This window comes from Crinia signifera, chromosome 7, assembly GCF_055691185.1.
Source record: "Crinia signifera chromosome 7, ASM5569118v1, whole genome shotgun sequence".
NCBI classification, from domain to species: Eukaryota; Metazoa; Chordata; class Amphibia; order Anura; family Myobatrachidae; genus Crinia; species Crinia signifera.
This window is the reverse complement of record NC_139223.1, coordinates 4,178,787-4,197,399: the sequence shown is the minus strand read 5'-3', so window position 1 is coordinate 4,197,399 and position 18,613 is coordinate 4,178,787. Positions and strand designations below refer to the sequence as shown.

At 40.8% G+C, this 18,613-nt stretch overlaps 1 protein-coding gene and 1 long non-coding RNA gene across 2 annotated transcripts; both read left to right on the top strand.

The window, feature by feature from the left end:
- Window positions 1-603: 603 nt before the first annotated feature.
- Window positions 604-1,542, top strand: LOC146020729 (taste receptor type 2 member 40-like). Its single transcript, XM_083154108.1, has one exon. The coding sequence runs from the start codon at window positions 604-606 to the stop codon at window positions 1,540-1,542; it is 939 nt and encodes a 312-aa protein (XP_083010234.1).
- A 13,290-nt stretch (window positions 1,543-14,832) lies between these two features.
- Window positions 14,833-17,436, top strand: LOC146021343 (uncharacterized). The gene is made up of 4 exons (XR_014450875.1): window positions 14,833-15,007; window positions 16,342-16,389; window positions 16,593-16,665; window positions 16,801-17,436. It is a non-coding gene; the product is annotated as an uncharacterized LOC146021343 (long non-coding RNA).
- Window positions 17,437-18,613: the final 1,177 nt, after the last annotated feature.

The window sequence follows — 18,613 nt, the reverse complement described above, 5'->3', positions numbered from 1 at the left end:
GGTAATTAACGCAATAGAGTGGTGGATTGGGGTCTGATTCAGACGCCTTGCCGAGTTCACAGGGGGAAATCTCTCACCATCAATTCATTTCCTGTGGCTTGCCGCACTGAGTAAGTCTAGACTCAGCTGGTGCTACAATGGCCAAGGGGAGAAAGCGCCCTTGCTGGCATCAGTGTCCTTTCCTACCAATGGGAACGCTTGCTTTTTTGAGGGAATTCTCACAATCTCCCCGGCACCTGTCAATCACCTTGAATACGATCAGTGAAGGTTAACCTTCGCATGGTCCATTTGCAAAGGACACATACCGTGCCGATATGCAGTCTTGATGATCAATCAGGACCTTTGGTCAGTGTGCAAATACAGCATTCCTGGTGAACAAATCAAAGTCATTCTTTGCTGGCAGCATAAATGAAGCATCATTGTGCCAGTGATAAGATGGTGTCAGTCATCTCGTAGTGGAAGTAGAACACTGTATAAGAACATTACGTTGCTATGACGGACCACAGACATTATTTGCATCATTCAAACTACAAACAAAGACCTGTCTGTGCTCCATGCACACAAAGCATTATCTCCTGGAGGACCTTACACAGAAGGGCCAAAATGCTGTCTCCAATGTGGATCGGTCTGTTATTCCTCATCTTCCTCGGAAGCTTCATAGCGATTACATTGAACTCGTACATTGTGATTATGGATGTCGGAAGCATTAAACACGGGCAAAAGCTGAACCCATCTCATCTGATCCACATTATGCGAGGACTGGTGAACATTGTCCTACAGTGCTGTCTGACAGTGGATGGATCCGTGTACGTCCTTTGTGTCCCTGTGCTGTCAATAAAAGGAGTGTACATCCCATTAACCATAATTTTGCTTACAATGATTTACTGCAGCTTTTGGCTGACTGCCTGGCTCTGTGCCTACTACTGTACCAGCCTCACCAACTTCAGATATGGGCTCTGTGGTTGGTTACAGAGGATTCGCCCATCTTCCCTACTGCTGCTGCTTCTACTGACGGTGTGTTGGTCATTTCTCAATGGTCTCCTGTTTATTTGGAATGTCACATTTGATGCTGAAGTGATCGGTTCTGAGAATAGTACACTAGGAACGTCTTTTATTAATGGGACATTTCATATAAATCACTTATATATCCTAATATCCACCTGTCTAGGCTGCTATGTGCCCCTCATCATTGTACTGTACTCTATTATAGTCACTGTGTCCTCTCTTTTGAGACATGTGTGTAATATGAAGCAGAGCGATTCTGGGTTTACTCGTCAAAAACTCAGAGCCCACCTCAGTGCTATAAGAACAATTATCCTGATCCTTATAGTTTTTGTAACCTTCTGCATAGCTAAAGTTGTCTTATCCACAGCTACATTCAGTACTGTCCCGAATGTCAAGCTTGTAATCGGCTGGTGTATTGTGATGTTATACCCTGCTGCGGAGTCCATCATCGCCATCCAGGCCAGCGCCAAGCTCAGGAAGACCTTTGTGGAGATGTTTTCTGCTGTTTGCCGGCAAAACACAAAAACTGAGAACTAGAAAAGTTTGTAATTGTGGGCAAAGTGCTTCTCTATCAGCACATTAGAGAATAATATCTGTGAAGATTTAACTTCCTTTAGTCCATTTTGATGATAATTATGTTAGATGCCCTTACAGGGAATACTTGATAAAACATTATAGAGATTTGCTGTGGTGTGTACTGTAATGATATGTTTTATACAAAATGCATTATCTCCTAGCAATACAACCCCGTGACGCTGTTACCAGCTGGCAGTTCTATAGAATTGTTGATACATTCAAAAAATTGTCTCTTGAATGTAGCTTATACTCACTAAATCATCTAGACCAGTGGTTCGCAACCTCGGTCCTCAAGGACCCCCAACACTGCATATTTTCCAGGTCTTCACACACAATCACAGGGGAAATAATTAGCTCCACCTGTGATTTTTTAAAATGTGTCAGTGACTAATGAGTCACCTGCCAGGTGACCTGGAAAACTTTTGAGGGGAGAGGAACCGTGCCAAAACCTTACTTATTAGGCAATCACAATGGATAATGTGACTTGGGACCACCAATCCTGGGGGTCTCAATGAGAAAATTAATTGGAATAGCCTGATATAGGTTCCATGTAGTTAGTTCCACTTATATCTCTATTTCACCATTGGAATTACCCATCTCTGCAACCTTATTGCACTGTTTATATGTGGATGTGTCTTTAATTGTTACCTGAACACTCACATCTGCCAATGCTGTTTAGTGTATTGTTTGTTATATATGTTGTTTTGATTTTTCTTTTTATGTAATGTTACACATAGTAGTGTATATTTCTATGTTGTGCACATTCTGTCCAGTAATATCCGTTCCATTGGTATCCTTAGGGTGCGTGGCGACGGGCCTGGCCGTGGAGACATCTTCCTGGACAACAGTGGAACGCAAGCCAGAGACGGGTGGAACGCATGAACGCTCCCCGTTGGCTGACAGTGCGTATCACCGGAAGTGGCGGGATGACGACTTCCGGCGGGCCGCACGCCGGCGCCTGGCGCAAATGGACGGTGTCTGGACAGGTAAGGCTATATATATATATGTATATATATATATATATATAGACGTGGAAAAAATGGCGGCACTCACGGATTTAAGGTGAAATCAAATTATTGTATTAAAAGGTACAAAGTAGTGGTCACATCAGTTGCCCGACGTTTCAAGGCCAGAAGCCCCTTCTTCAAATGCAGCAGAGGGATCTGGCACTCGCTAAATTAAATAACCATCCCTGTTGCCCTCCGGTAATTAGGAAACGTATAATCCCCACAATAGCAGCAAAGTCCGACGGCACTCAGGTAGAATAACTCACAGCAACAGCCTGCTTGCAGTCAATGTTTCAATAAGCTTTACTTATTTTCATCAGGATGAAAATAAGTAAAGCGCCAGACAGCCAGAGAGCTACAGGTCCACATGCCGCACCTCGGGCGGTGAGCCATCAGCCGGAAGTGAGGAATCCAACGTATGTCACTGCACTACTTCCGCCTACCACAACTGCCGCAACCAGTCAAACAAAGCCAGAAGTGCGGCAGACACTGCTGCTCCCCGGACAGAACAGAATCATTTACCTAGAAACAAAGCTAACCATAAACAAATAGAGAAGGAGCACAAGGACCGGCTAAAAACCGATCTGCAATGCATCCAAGAAATTACATCATAATACTCCAGAATACTACAGTATGTCAAATACATGATTACAAATATAGCTAGACAGTAAGAAGTAAACGAGTATCCTGAGAATGATAGAACAAAACAGAACAGACAGACAAATATACATGCAAAAACAATGCATGTATAACTTAATCAGCATAGGACATATAGATATTAATATGTAGAAAATATATAAAAGTCTAACCAGATAAATCACCTAGTTCAGAAAAAAATATTCCATACAAAATATAAAAAATAATAAAAATAAAAATTGACAAGTTGAAAAATGACAGTTATGACAAAAGACCTCCAAATGGAACCCACAGAAAAAAATAAGGACAAAAACATAGATATATGATCCACAAATTAAAGATAACATTGCAGGCCCAAGGTCTCATTAGGGGCTAAAGTGCCCAATTTGCAGATCCATCTACTCTCTCAATGTAGTAAAGCTTTGTTTCTGTTACACCCCCCCCCCCCCCCCCCCTTAGCGATTTGGGGACATGATCAATGATGGTAGAGTGAAGGGTGTGGATCGTATTGTTGACCCGACTTAGGTTGACAGTCATTAGGTCGACACTGTTGGGTCAACAGGCAGCAACGTCCACAGGGTTCTGGGTCGCAAAGAAAAGAGGGTACTTGTGTAGTTTCACGGCGCCAGTGAGTCCCCTTGCGGGGCTCGCTTCACTCGCCCACGCTGCGGGCTCGGTGGCGCGCTACGCTCGCCACGCTATTTAAAATCAACTCCATGCCAACATAGATAGTGGGGGTATGAACTATCCATGTTGGCATGGAGTTAAGTAACTTTTTTTGACATATTTCGTGGCGAGCGTACACCCGGAAGTAGCACTGACTTGTAATAGTTAAAACCAATAAAAAACAAATGGAAATTGGACTGATTTTATATTAAAATAAACACATTTTATACATTTAATACAATGAGTGACCATTTAGGGGAATGCTGGTATTTGATGCAAGTTGGCCCCACATGAAAGAAATGGGGGAGAAAAGGGAGGGCTGTCAGTTCCTATTATGCCTCCAATCGTGACTGTATAAAGTACAAATGCAAGGAATAAATGTTACTGTCCACCTGTTAGTTGAAGACAATGGTGTGTCTTGTTCCTCCCAGGGGACTCAAGGCCTTAATATGCTGGGCCGAGTCACCATCCAAGAGTAGGGGAGTACACCCAATAGCTGCAGTCAAAGATGGTAGTACAGGGATCCTTTAGTGCAAATGGCAAGGTCCAAAAACTATGCAGATGGTGTGGTCCAAAGATATTTCGAGGCTGGTCCGGATCAGTCCATGAAGTGTAAGTGGGCAAACCACTGACGCGTTTCACCGTCTCAGCGGCTTTATCAAAGGTGTTCATGTATTGCATCTGAAGGGTTTATATACCAGGCTAAACAGGAAGTGAGTCGGTCACATGACAAATAACAAACACATAATTGTATTATGATTAGTTCAATTTTCATATATGAACCATTAGAAAATAAAGAATAATGATACAATAAATGTAGAATTAATTCATTAATTAAGAATTCATTCATTGGTGAATAGTGAATTGGTGAATAGTGGTAACATGTCACGGAATAGGCATGTTTCTAATTGGTCTAGCATTATCATGTTAAAAAGCTGGTCATACATTGGTTAGACTCACAATATTAGCTGAATATGCAGCCTTGTTATTGGTTAAACTTGCTGTATCAGGAAGTGGGGCATCACTTGATGTCACCGCAATGGACGGAAGTTCGGGCATTGTATAGTACATTCATAATCGCAGGTGTCCGGTCATGTGATCGCGAGAGTCCGGTCACGTTATCGTCACATGGCCGGAAGTTACATAGAGACTTGAGAATGAGATGTATTTGTTAAACAATTTATGCAGAAGTGAGGCACATTTGTTTACGGTTCTTAAAGCCATAAAAGTCATTTGTCAATATACATTGGGTGAAGTAAAATACATCTTGGCTTTTATTCTCAATTTGTCACAACATGTAAAAACACGGCTTAGCTGTTTCTCCAAATTAGCAAGTGGATGGATTCTGAAAATTGTTTGCAACAGTAGAATTTGTATAAAGTAATAGATTAGTGGTGGAAATTTTTAGAAAAATCAAAGTGTGACTTTGCAGAGTCCAAGAAGTGCCAAATTGTGCCATACATGGCTCAGTAAATCCAAGATGTAAATAGTTCTTACTATATAATATAAGGAAAGCAATTATTTCAAAATTATAATGATGAAAAAATTATTATAAGAAATAATAAATAAAATTAATAATAGACATTAAAATAAAAATAAAAATAATAAATGAATAAAAATTAAAAAATAAAAAATTATATAAATAAATTTAAAAAATAATAAATAAGAATAAAAAAAATAATGAAAAAAATATTATTTATATATTAATAGATGTAAGGAATAAACATATAATGGTTAATTATCAATAAGGTATGGATAAATATAAATAAATAAACATTGTGGGTGTCAATATGTGAAGTCAGTTGAATAAAGCTGCCAGTATCATTGTGTCTAGTCAATAATCTATCCAACAAATCTGGACTTTTAGACCAAAAAATAAGTAAGTCATCAATATAACGGTGGTATAAAACTACCCAATCTATCAACTTTTTACCTTGGTAAAATAATTTTTTTGTTCCACACTGTAAATATATCTGTTGGCGTAGGCATGGGCCACTGCCGACCCCATGGCCAGGCCCAGGCCTACGCCAACACGCCATGCCCAAATGCTGTATGAAAAATGTTCCATTATGTAAGAAATAATTCTTAGTTAAAACTAAGTACAATAATTAAAAAAAAGCTCAACAGGTGGACCAAGGTACAAAGGATTATTGGTCAATAACTCTATAAACGCCTCTACACCTACATACAGTAGGCAAGTAATCAAGGTCAGGTCTTGGGTAAGATGGAGGTCCCTCAATACGACCAGCAGGGAGGTTGTGTCCTTTAGATATGAGGGCAGAGCTTGGACACAAGGATTAAGCAATCTATCCAGGTTGATTGATATAGGATGATATAAGGACCCGCTGGCCGAAATAATGGGTTGACCAGGGGGATTTCTATGTCCCTTATATATTTTAGGAATTGAGGAAAACAAGGGGAATCTTGGATAATCCACTGTAAATGCCTGTTTTAATTCTAAAGAGATGTGTCCATAACGCACAGCTTGATTAAGGACAGAATCCAGTTGCAGCTTAAAACCCCATGTGGGATCTTTTTCAAGATGTCCATATGTATTAATATTGCTCAAAAGATGGTCACACTCATTACGATAGTCATCCACGTTAAGGACCACCATGGCTCTGCCCAAATCGGCACTGCAGATGATAATGTCCTTGCGAGCGGACAGAGACTTAAGGGCTTGCATCTCCTCTAAAGTGAGATTGTGATGTGTAGGTATCACAAAAGTGGATTGATGTAAAAATTCGCCTTGTTGTTCCATGAGACGTATAAACGTTTTAACAGCTGGACTAGTAGAAATGGGGTCAAATTTGGATATGGTTGCAATCCTTTTCAGTTTGGGAGGAATGTCAGTGGCTTGTGGAGCTGGCTTTTTTGGCATAGGTTGTTTGCCAAAATAGTCCTTTAGACACTAAGATCATAGGCGTGCACACATTGAGTGTTAAGGGTGCACAGGCACCCCCTAATGCTGTGCCCCCACACTTATTGCTGCTAGTAATACCAGCAATACATTTTATCAAAGACTTATGCTTTTTAGACATGTATTCCATTAAAATAAGCACCTATCAATCAATTATGTGGGTTTTGCATTATTAATTGTATTACACCATTGTCATATTACTACATATCTGAAATAAGCAGGATATAATGGTGTGGCTGAGAGACGTTTTATATTGTAGTGTGTGCATGCCTGATTGGCGGTGTTAGACAGACCCAATGGCGGTGTTAGACATGCCCAATAGGTGGTGCTAGGCACACCGCTTTGACAGTGCACCCCCTAATAAAATGTGCTGTGCATGCCTATGACTAAGATCTATTAAGTCTAAAGGTATCAATGACTCTCCACCAGCCTCATTGACTCTCCACCCCTACAGGAAGATGGCATTGCAAATGGCTGCCTAGGAACACTGTGCACTCAGACTTATGTAACCCCGTGTCTCCCATGTGATAACTGTACTGTCTCTGCTATAATTTTTGCTGTTCTTGCTCATACTGTTACTACCTGGCTGCTGCAACGACCAGTGGTGCCGCTGATGGCTGCCTAGGTGCTGTGGAGCTCGGCTGGCATGTGTCAAATTTACCCCATTCTGAGTAACCAAGAATAAGGCCCAATAAGAGACAGTTGGAAAGTTAGTATCTGTAGTCCTATTCGGTATATCAGGAAGATATGGGAAATAATCATATACTTGTCATCTGGGAGGAAAAGGATCTTTTTTTTATGCTGATCAATACCATACAGTATATGATACAATAACATTTTATTTAGTACATCTGGTATATATAACAAACAGAGGCATACTGTATACTGTATACCAGTGATTAAAAACCTTTTTCGCAGCACACCAAACAAGATTTTTAAATTGCCAAGGCACATTATCAGACCCCCACAGGGAAAAGCAAATTGGCCCCACAATGAGAAAAAAAAAACTCATTGGCCCCCTATATGAAAAAAACAATCACTCTGGTCCCTACAGGTAACAAACATAAATGACCAGAAGCAGTGGTTCTCTGACACAGGCAGGATTTCCCAGGACACCCAGCAGGAACACTTCCTGCAATACTTAGGCACAGACTGGATCAAACTGAGCATAGGAGGAATCTCAGACAGTAGTTACAGATGGAGCACGGCTTGTCTAACGGGGGTCTGGCGATGGGATTGGCAACTGCCAGCCCCTACCAGCCATCGGAAGGGGACGCGCGCATGAGACGCTTGTGCACCCCCTTCCAACAGAGCTCCTCGTCAGTCCCTAATGCCTCCTCACTGTTCATTGCTGACCCCCGCCACCTCCCCGCACCACCCTCTAACTCTGCCCGGCACCCTGAAGCGAAGACAGGCAGGGTTCCTGTCCCTCACTGCCAAAAAACTGGGACACGCGTGTGTGTCAGAAGCTTGCACGTCGTAGTCAGATGAAGCACCCTTCTGGCAATCCCTGGCGCTGAACGAGAGGCGCTCCATCTGTAACTAGGTACTCTGAGAATCTCTAGGAAAATGGAAATAACCAGGATTATACTAAGGGTATAACAGGACTAAACAGAACTTTACAGGTACCTTCTGAGGAAACCATCCGATACATTTGACGGAGGAACGCGTCAAGGAATTGAGCATTTATCACTTTGGGCCTTCCAGAAATTATTCTCCCACGCCACCATACCAACAGGATAAAACCACTCTGCAACAAATCCTTTTTCAGCGGAGGACTAGCGCGGCGGGTTGTGATATCCAGCGCCCGTCAAACCATTGACCTGCGGCGCTGAGGGCTTCCAAGCTGCAGGAGGTAACCATCTCCTCCTGACACAGTGATTACAACATCGACCGCAGCGTCCGAGGACCGCAGATTGCAGATCCCCCCTTGGAGCCTATCCAACCCAGCGGCCAAACAACTGACCCGGTAAGCTCCGGACCTCCTTTGTGGAACTACAAGGACATTCATGCGCTAATACAACGAGTGGTGAGATCAATATTTCTGGAACTTATACTGTTTATTCCCTACTCAATGGAAATTCAATTGGAGACCTAATTAGTCCAAGGACTCTGGTCCATAGGACCTTGCCTACTATAAGGGATTATTGCCCATATTTATTACCTAATTACCGTATCTACCATTTTAAGTGTCTAATACTGTTGTTTTTAATAAATGTTTAATTTTTTACTGGTTTATATGCGCTCTCATTAATTTGTGAAAAGGAATTTGCCTTTGCGAGTGAACCAGAATAAAGGCCTAAAGTCCAAAAACTGCAGAAGTAAAATACTTAACAATATTATAATAAACTGCTGTAAAAAAGAAAATGACATAACTATTACTTAGACATTGTTTGCATTATTCAAATTCTATGCAAATACCTGTCTGTTCTCAACATAGACCAAACATTCTTTCCGCAGGAGCCAACAGAGAAGCCAGAACATGCTGTCTCCGGTGTTCATCGTTCTGTTCATCCTGGCCTTCCTAGGAAGCTTTATATCCATTACTTTGAACACATTCATTGTAATTATGGATGTCAGAAGCATTAAATATGACCAGAGGCTGAACCCATCTCATCTGATCCACCTTCTGCGAGGACTGGTGAACATTCTTCTACAGTGCGGTCTGACAACACAGGGCTCGCTCTATGTCATCTGTGTCCCTGTGCTGTTTATTGGGGAAATATACTTCCCATTAGCCACAATTACATTTACAATGACTTACTGCAGCATTTGGCTGACTGCCTGGCTCTGTGCCTACTACTGTACCAGCCTCACCAACTTCAGATATGGGCTCTGTGGTTGGTTACAGAGGATTCGCTCATCTTCCCTACTGCTGCTGCTTCTACTGACGGCTGCTGGGACATTTCTCATAGGTCTCTTGTGCATCTGGAATATCAAATTTGAAGTGGAAGTGATCGGTTCTGAGAATAATACACTCGGAATGTCTTTTATTAATGGGACATTTCATATAAATCACTTATATATCCTATTATCCACCTGTCTCGGCTGCTATGTGCCCCTCATCATTGTGCTGTACTCTATTATACTCACTGTGTCCTCTCTTATGAGACATGTGTGTAATATGAAGCAGAGTGATTCTGGGTTTACTCGTCAAAAACTCCGAGCCCACCTCAGAACAATTGTCCTGATCCTTATAGCATTTGTAACCTTCTGCATAGCTGAAACTGTCTTATCCACAGCTACATTCAGTACTGTCCCGAATGTCAAGGTTGTAATCAGCTGGTGTACTGTGATGTTATACCCTGCTGCGGAATCCGTCATTGCCATCCAGGCCAGCGCCAAGCTCAGGAAGACCTTTGTGGTGATGTTTTCTGCTGTTTGTTCTAGAGACATGAAAGCTGAGAGTTAGAAACCTTGGTAAATATGTGCAATGTGTCTATCAGCATGTGAGAGGCATTCCTGTAGTGTGTGATAAAGCAATAGATAGGATTGATTAAGCATTTGCTTTAATGTGTACTGTAATGTAATCTGGTATATAATTTTTTCCTAACCCAGTGAAGCAGCTCTGAGCTTGCAGTTATATAAAATTGTTGTTATATTAGCTGAAGTTTGTTAAAGTGTTGTTATAACCCTACTTACCTACTTTTGAAAACTAGTTTCAGGGAGATTATAGTTAGTAATATAATTTTGCAAACAGCACCATGGAGGGGGTGTGTCATGCTCCTCCCAAAGGGCGTGTCTGGTTCCATATATGGAGAGATTGTGAAAAAAGATTGTGAACGTGGCACCTAGAAGCGTGGCTGTGTACTGCTACATCTGAGAGGAATCTTTTCAAATGACTTGTATTACAGGGCAAGTGTGCTGTAGAGGTAAAGGGTGATGAGGAGAGGCAGTGGATGACAGGACAAGGGTGATGGATAGAGGCAGGAGGTGAGGGGGGAAAGGTGACACAGAGAGACAGGATGTAATGGGGAGAGGAAATGGATAAGGGGGGAAAATAAAGGGTGACAAGGAGAGGCAGTGACGACTGATAGAGAGAGATAGAGGGTGATGGGGAAAGATAGTGAAGGGTGATGAAGAGAAAGAGTGATGAGGAGAGGCAGTGGATGACAGGACAAGGGGGATGGGAAGAGGCAGAAGGTTATGGATAGAGGCAGAAGGTGATGGGGGAAGGGTGACACAGAGAGACAGGAGGTGAGGGGGAGAGGCAATGCATTAGAGGGCAAAATAAAGGGTGATGATGAGAAGCAGTAATGGGTGACAGGGAGAGAAAGAGGGTGATATGGATAGGCAGGGGATGCCAGGACAAGGGGGATGGTGAGAGGCAGAAGGTTATGGATAGACGCAGGAGATGAGGGGGAGAGGTAATGGAAACAGAGGGTGATTGGAAAGGCAGTGTATGACAGGGAAAGTGTGCAGGAGAGGTAGAGGGTGTCAGGGAGAGGCAGTGGATGACAGGACAAGGTTGACATAAAATGACGTGATGATGGAAGGCAATGACAGGTGACAGGGAGAGAAAGATGGTGATGGGGAAAGACAGTGAAGGGTGAAAGGGAAATAAAGAGGGTGATGGGGATAGGCAGTGGATGCCTGGACAAGGGGGATGGTGAGAGGCATACGGTTATTGATAGAAGCAGGAGATGAGGGGAAAAGGGTGACACAGTGAGACAGGAGGTGAGTGGGAGAGGCATTGGATGAGGGTGAAATAGACACGAAGTGAAGGGTGACAGGGAGAGAAGAGGGTGATGGGGTTTGGAAGTGGAAGGCAAGGCAAGTGTGATGGAAAGGTTGATGGTGATGGGGAGAGTCAGTGGATGACCGGGTGAAAAAGAGGGTGATGGGGGAAAGAAAGTGAAAAGGTGCCATGGAGAGGCAAGAGGTGAGGGGGAGAGGCAATGGAAATAGAGGGTGATTGGAAAGACAGTGTATGACAGGGCAAGTGTGCAGGAGAGGTAGAGAGTGTCAGGGAAAGGCAGTGGATGACAGGACAAGGGTGACATGGAGAGACAGAAGGTTATGAATAGAAACAGGAGGTGAGAGGGAAAGGGTGACACAGAGATGTATCCTATTTGGATGAGATGGCAAAATAGGTGGTGACGACGAGAGGCAGTGGATGACAGGACAAGGGTAATGGAGAGAGGCAGAAGGTGAAAGGGAAAGGGTGAGAGAGAGGCAGGAGGTAAGGGGGCGAGGCAATAGATGACAGGGCGAAGTAGATGGGAAGTGTGAGGTGGAGGGTGATTGGTATAGGGACACACTATCAGCACAATCTTTGGTCACAATTAATTTGGTCTTTCTGTCAGCCGGCCACTATAGATTTATTTGGACATTACTGTTAGGTTAGGTTCATAGACTGTGACCCCCAATTACACAAAATAAATAGACACACAATAAGTGTTACACCTGCACAACAAAACCATAGAGAGCTAACATTCCCAAGGGACAATAAATGCATCTTTGCAGGAAATGTTCCCCAGACAATTTTTTGCCAAAGAAGCTGCCAAGATCGATAGACCAAATTACTTAAGTGTCAGTTCAAGACCACTCACTCAAACTAAGCAAGCACATGGACACTCATGCATTTACAGATGTAGATTAACACCCGATTAACTCACACCATCAATATTTCATTAAATATATATTGAAGGTGATACATAGCTTTATGTCTATAGACATGATTTACTTACTGACATTTGGGTGAAGCCTACATTACAATGGCCGTACCACAAGCCCATTAAAAAGATGCTTTATGGTACATCACCGTAATGTTATTAAGTAACCTACACATAGTGTTCCATACCATAGTGATCACAATGATGATCCATCTAGTTTACAAGTAGTGGTGTGGAACACATCCCCACCACTTCTAGAGATGTCTACAAGAGGTGTATTGAATATGTAGAACCAATTCACTTTCTCCTGAGGTACATTCTCTCTCTCTCGCAAATCTAGGAAAGATGTGTGCTTCCGACAAAATGACCCTACTCAAGTGTGGTGTAATCCTGCAGCAGACTGATGTTGATGTTGCACTTTAATAAATAACATGCAAAATAGAACTCTGAACAGCTAATTGAGGATTACAGCCCCTGGGCCACCATGACTTGTAGATCTAGCATACAAGGTGGTGTGACTTTGCCAGGGTAATTGTTTCTTGAATCATACAGTGCACAGTTATGGAGTCATACACCTAGTCTTAGCAGCATCACAATGCCAGGCAGCCTTCCAGCTGAGCCACCACATGACTGGGTACAACCTGAAACTATTAACTATATCAGTAGTTACAGTCCCAGGAAATATCAAACTAAAAGTGACAGGTACCACGCCCATTCCCCGCCCATAACCACCCACCCCCCTTTCATGCCACTATTGATATGTACTGGAGATGCTTTGATAACGTTTCATATTAAAATATGTCTGTTTTGAATCGAATTTCACGGAACACAGCAATCGTAAACAATGGGATGAAACCATCCTGTGAAAACAAACCACATTAGCCATAATTACACTGTTTTTAAATAGTGTAATATGTGAATGATCAAACGCATATACCATTACAGGAGTGGTTACAACAATGATGTGTCTCAGGCCTTTGTGTCATTGCAGCGTCACACATATTTTAGCTAATTCTAAATTAGTTAAGGAATTCCAGTCAAACATCCATTTTCCCTCACATAGCTGCATTGTCCAGTTTAATACAGGCATCTGCAAAGCATTATACACACCGGGGGTTTGACCTCTGTATACATCAAATGACTATTAAGACTTAAGACTTGTTTTTTGTTTCACTAACTTGGATAATAGTGGTTTAACAGTTGGCGATGCAAAGACAAAGTCATTGCATCAGGTCACAGGACCCGGGGGTGATAGCACAGGTCAGAGATGACTGTTAGGGATCAGAAAAAAAGCATTACAAGAGTTATGTAATCCATATTTCAGTTAATGCATCAATTTGCCACGCATTAAAGGTTGGCAGCTGTACACCTTGTTTCTCAAACCCTGAACAATAGGATTTACACAGTTGTCAATGCAAAGACATACAGTCAAAGCATCAGTTCACAGGACCAGGGGGTGATGGCCCAGGTCAGAGTTCGCTGTTAGGGATGTCAGAAAACCATTAAAAGAGTTTTTCACTGATGGTCCTGTATAATGTAAAGTTCAAATACTTTTTTTTGTTTTATAAACATATTGGTGCTGATTGTAGTTACAGATGTTGTAGGCAAAGACACGGTCAGTCAAAAGCAAGATGTGAAATGTTCACATGTTTGAAATTAAAATGGTTGTGAAAATGGTTGTGCAATATGGCCATATAAGCCCAGCTATGTTGAAAAGTTTATGATGTGCGGCTGACTTGTATATATTATGAACGACTGCCAGTGAGGCTGTTTTTTTGCCCAATTCCTACGCTAAACATGTACAGAGTACAGAGAACATGTTCAGGCTTGTACACTGTCAATTTAGCGTTAATACACCGGTGTACGGATGGTCTAGTTCGCGCCATGGCATATAATTCAGGCGCTGCAAAGCAAATTGTTATGAAGCGACAGATGGGCATATTACAGTGGACATTTCAAGAGCAAAATGTATAACTCATAATATGCATTGCGTTTTGGTAACGTATAAATGCGGCATACGGTGCGCAATATTATGTTTTATGGTTGTAATAACATTAAAAAATAATTCATACCTCTATATAGATATATTTAATATCCAATTGTTCAGGGGCATATTACAGGGGCCATTTCAAGAGTAAAATTTATAACTCATAATATGCATTGCATTTTTGTAACATATAAATGCGGCATACTGTGCGCAATATCATGGTTTATGGATGTAATAAGATTAAAAATTATTAATATTGCTATATAGACATATTTAATATCCAATTGTTCAGAATGATATGAACTGCATAATTTATGAAAAACATTGTGTATACAACAATACTGTAATTATTTATTATAATTCAAAGTATAACAAGTCAAAATATTTTTCTCAATAGAAAGGGGAGGGTCCCTTGGTTAGGTTCTGCTATTAATATGGGAAAGCCATTGCTGATAGTTACAACTGGAAAAAAGCTTGGATCCTTCACACCAGTCGGAGGACCAAATCCAAAGAAGTTTGAAGTGGTCACTTAGACCCACTGCCCAGAGATGCATCTGAAAGAAGACTGAAGATCTCTCTTGTTACTACAGCAGAGGTAGTTATTAATATTATTAGCATAATTAATATCAATATAATTTATATTATCATAAACGTATATTTCTAACCGAATAGCGGACAATACCTATAAAGCTGTGCAATAATTTAAAATGTGTGTGTGGGCGTGTATATAAATATATAAGGTGACATTAATATTATAATGTTAGGCTGCTTTATAAATGTTTATTTCTACCCGAATTGCAAATGTGCGTGTGTAGTTGTGTAGATACATAAATATATATATATATATATATATATATATATATATATATATATATATATATATATATATATATATATATATATATATATTGTAAAGTGCATAGAGGACACTCACCAGTCTTCCTCTTAAGCAGAAATATTTATTCCATCATCCCAACAATAAAGTGCAAGTAGTGCAAGACAGTGGGCCAAGGACCAACGTTTCTGTCTGACTCCAGACCTTTTTCAAGGCCCCCACTCTCTCCTCGTGCACTTTATGAGGGACTAATGATGTCACCATCAGCCCTGCCCCTAGAAGTGCTAACAATGTTATTGTTTCTGGACTGGTCCGGATGACTGAGTTTGGCACCCCAGCAGTTGCTTGAACCCCTTGGAGGAGAGTGTGATCCGAATTCTTGGATATATATATATATATATATATATATATATATATATATATATATATATATGTGTGTGTGTTTTTTTTTCCAGGTTCCTAAGAAAACCAATTGTTAGTGTAGGACTTGCAGTGAAGTGGGGTCCCTTGGAGATTGGAGATTGGCTGCAAGCTTAAATGCATTGATCAATTCATGAACTAGAACCCCATTATTTATTTAATTGATTATTTGAATGTTAAGGTGAGTTAGTTTGATGTAGTGAGTGCTGGGCCCCCTGTGTTTGTATTTACTAGAGTGTGTGGTCACAGGCCACTGCACCCCAGCCTGGGAAGTGGGTGCTGTTTGCACCCCATTCGCAGGAATGGCGAGTGTGTTGGGTGGTACTTCTGTATCTATCTATCTATCTATCTATCTATCTGTATGTATATAGTTAGGGTTATTAGTATACAAACAATGCCATATTTTACTGTTATTATACGGTTAACTAAATTAATAGTTTTACATTTTTCAGCTAATTAGAGTTTTGAAATTCAAAAGTTTTGAATCAGGCTGCGTAGCACTGGCGACACCTAGTAACGCATTTTGGTATAGCTGATGCTCTTAAAGCTTTATGCAATATACATAAAGGGACCGGCCATCGATGATAAACAACTGTAGACATGTATTTTATTGATGCAGACTGTCGATCTAATGTGGTATATTTAAAATTAACAAGCGGATTATGTTTTTACAGATTATATTACTCAAACTCCCGAAATATTATTGGCGTGTAAACATGCAGGTATGTTTATTAATATCGCTACACGTAGCGTTGATAAAGCAGCGCCGCTGAGCACTTTAAACTTGTTTTAATATAAACCATGTTTGTTTATTAATATTGTAATTGTTTAAATAATATAAATATGTGTTAAAACATTTTAAAAATATGCAACGTGTAAAAACTATGCGTAATTATCATGATCAAAAATATGTCTTCTTTTATAGACAAGATATGAGTTAACTGATGAGGATTGTATGGCATTTTTTGAAGGCCTGCCTCCTTACCAGCCCCTCAGAAGTGAGTTGATTTATATTTAATTATTCGTTATATGCAAATAACATGTTGTTATGCGTGTTTTTATACTTTATTTTTGTTATAAACAAGCGTTGCAACTTTAATCTAATTTGAAAATGTCTAATTATTAACCAACAGTTCCTTTAAACAATTACGGCGACAGCCTGATGGGTATTTCCTTGCATTTTGAAAATGCATTTGGCGTATTACAGAACCACTCTACGGGGTACACCGATCCGCTGCAGGCCAAGAACACACTGGGCGTGATTTATGTTGTGATGCTTTGAAGAGGAAACTGGACTATAACGATTGTGTAATGCCTAATCGCAGGAGGGGTCGTGATATTTCACACCTATGTAATGATTCTGACGGTACTGTACACAGTGTAAACGGTGCAGCAGCTACTGGCATTATTTCTTTACAGCCAGCATATACAATGAACACACAGTGTTTTTGCTATATCACGATCATCATTACTATGGCCTCAAAGATATCAAAGCTTTTCTTGGCATAAGATTTTATTGCTTCCAGTGCAACAGCTGTTTCCATCATAGACACAAACACAATTGTGTTTTCTTTTGTAAGGCGTGTCACGGGCAAGATTGTATCGATGACGGATCATCAATACTAATGGCCCCCATACATCAGCAATCACAATTAATTGTTTTTTAGATCCAGTGATTTTTTTGCACAGATAAATGGTTTCTTCAATCTATTTGACTTGCCCACACATTACAGATTTGTTTCAGTGATCACCAGATTTTTCCTGTTGGAATGCCCACACATCCAAAAATGAAACTTCAATAAAACCAGATTTTTAAACATGTTCAGCAATCGAATGGCGATCTCTATTAATTTTTGATTGGGGTTGCCAAAAGGGGAGCCCACACATTAAAGATTAATTGTGACAATCATCTCCAGAACAGAGGATTCTCACAATTAATTTCTGATGTATGGGGCCCATAAGGTGTTCGGTTTGTAGGATCTTTTGTCATTCAACAGCCTGTAGAGAGACGCATGAATCTTTAGCACTGGATAACAAAATACCCCTTCTTCAGCATGTTTATTGTGACAGGTGTTGTCTCTACCGCCAACTGATTCATAAGTGTCAGGGCCTAAAGTGCCCTATTTGTAAGGTAAATGTTACTGGTTTTGCTTATCACCTTAGTTATATACAAGTGATCAAACCAGAGGAACCCAATAAGAAATAAATATTTTATGATTTTGAATGTATGCAGGAGACAGGTGTGCACATACCAAACTACTGTTACGCTCTAACACTAGTGGATGAGAGAACCTGGGAGTTTAAGGGCGTTGCTTGTATCAAAGACTTTGTAAAGACTTTCATGAAGCCTAAATTTGAGCATTACACATTCATAGCGCATAATGCGGGGCGTTATGATGCATACTGTACTTTGTTTTGTGCCAATTGATTAAAGAACACCTGAAATAAAAACTCTTAGCTCGCGGTGGCAACATTATGTGTATAACTGCTAAAGATTTGAAGATTCGATTAATCGATTCTTGAAATTTTTTACCAATGAAACTCAGCCGGCTTCCAAAAGCCATGGGGTTTAACGGCTCCAGAGGTCACTTCCCGCATTTTTTTTAACACAGTGGCTAAACAAGATTACATATGCCCAATGCCCTCGATAGATTATTTTGGCCTACAATACATGATGCCCGATCATTTAACTTTCAGACTGAGCTTATCCGCTATTGAAGGAGGATGTAGCGATGCGGTTATTTCCATGACAGAACAGGATATTCCAATAGCTGGTGAAGATGGTCCCAGATGGTCCCATTGTTAAGAGGCATTTTGATCCTTTTCATCTGATGACTTTGGCATTGGTTTGCATGGCTATGTACCGTTGTAATTTTTTGAGGTAAAACACATTGGCCCTTGTGCCAGGTGATAATTATCACAAGACTCAGAAGCGTTACTTAACAC

Coding starts and splice junctions, on each gene's coding strand:
- LOC146020729 (XM_083154108.1), top strand. CDS start 604: ATGCTGTCTCCAATGTGGATCGGTCTGTTATTCCTCATCTTCCTCGGA.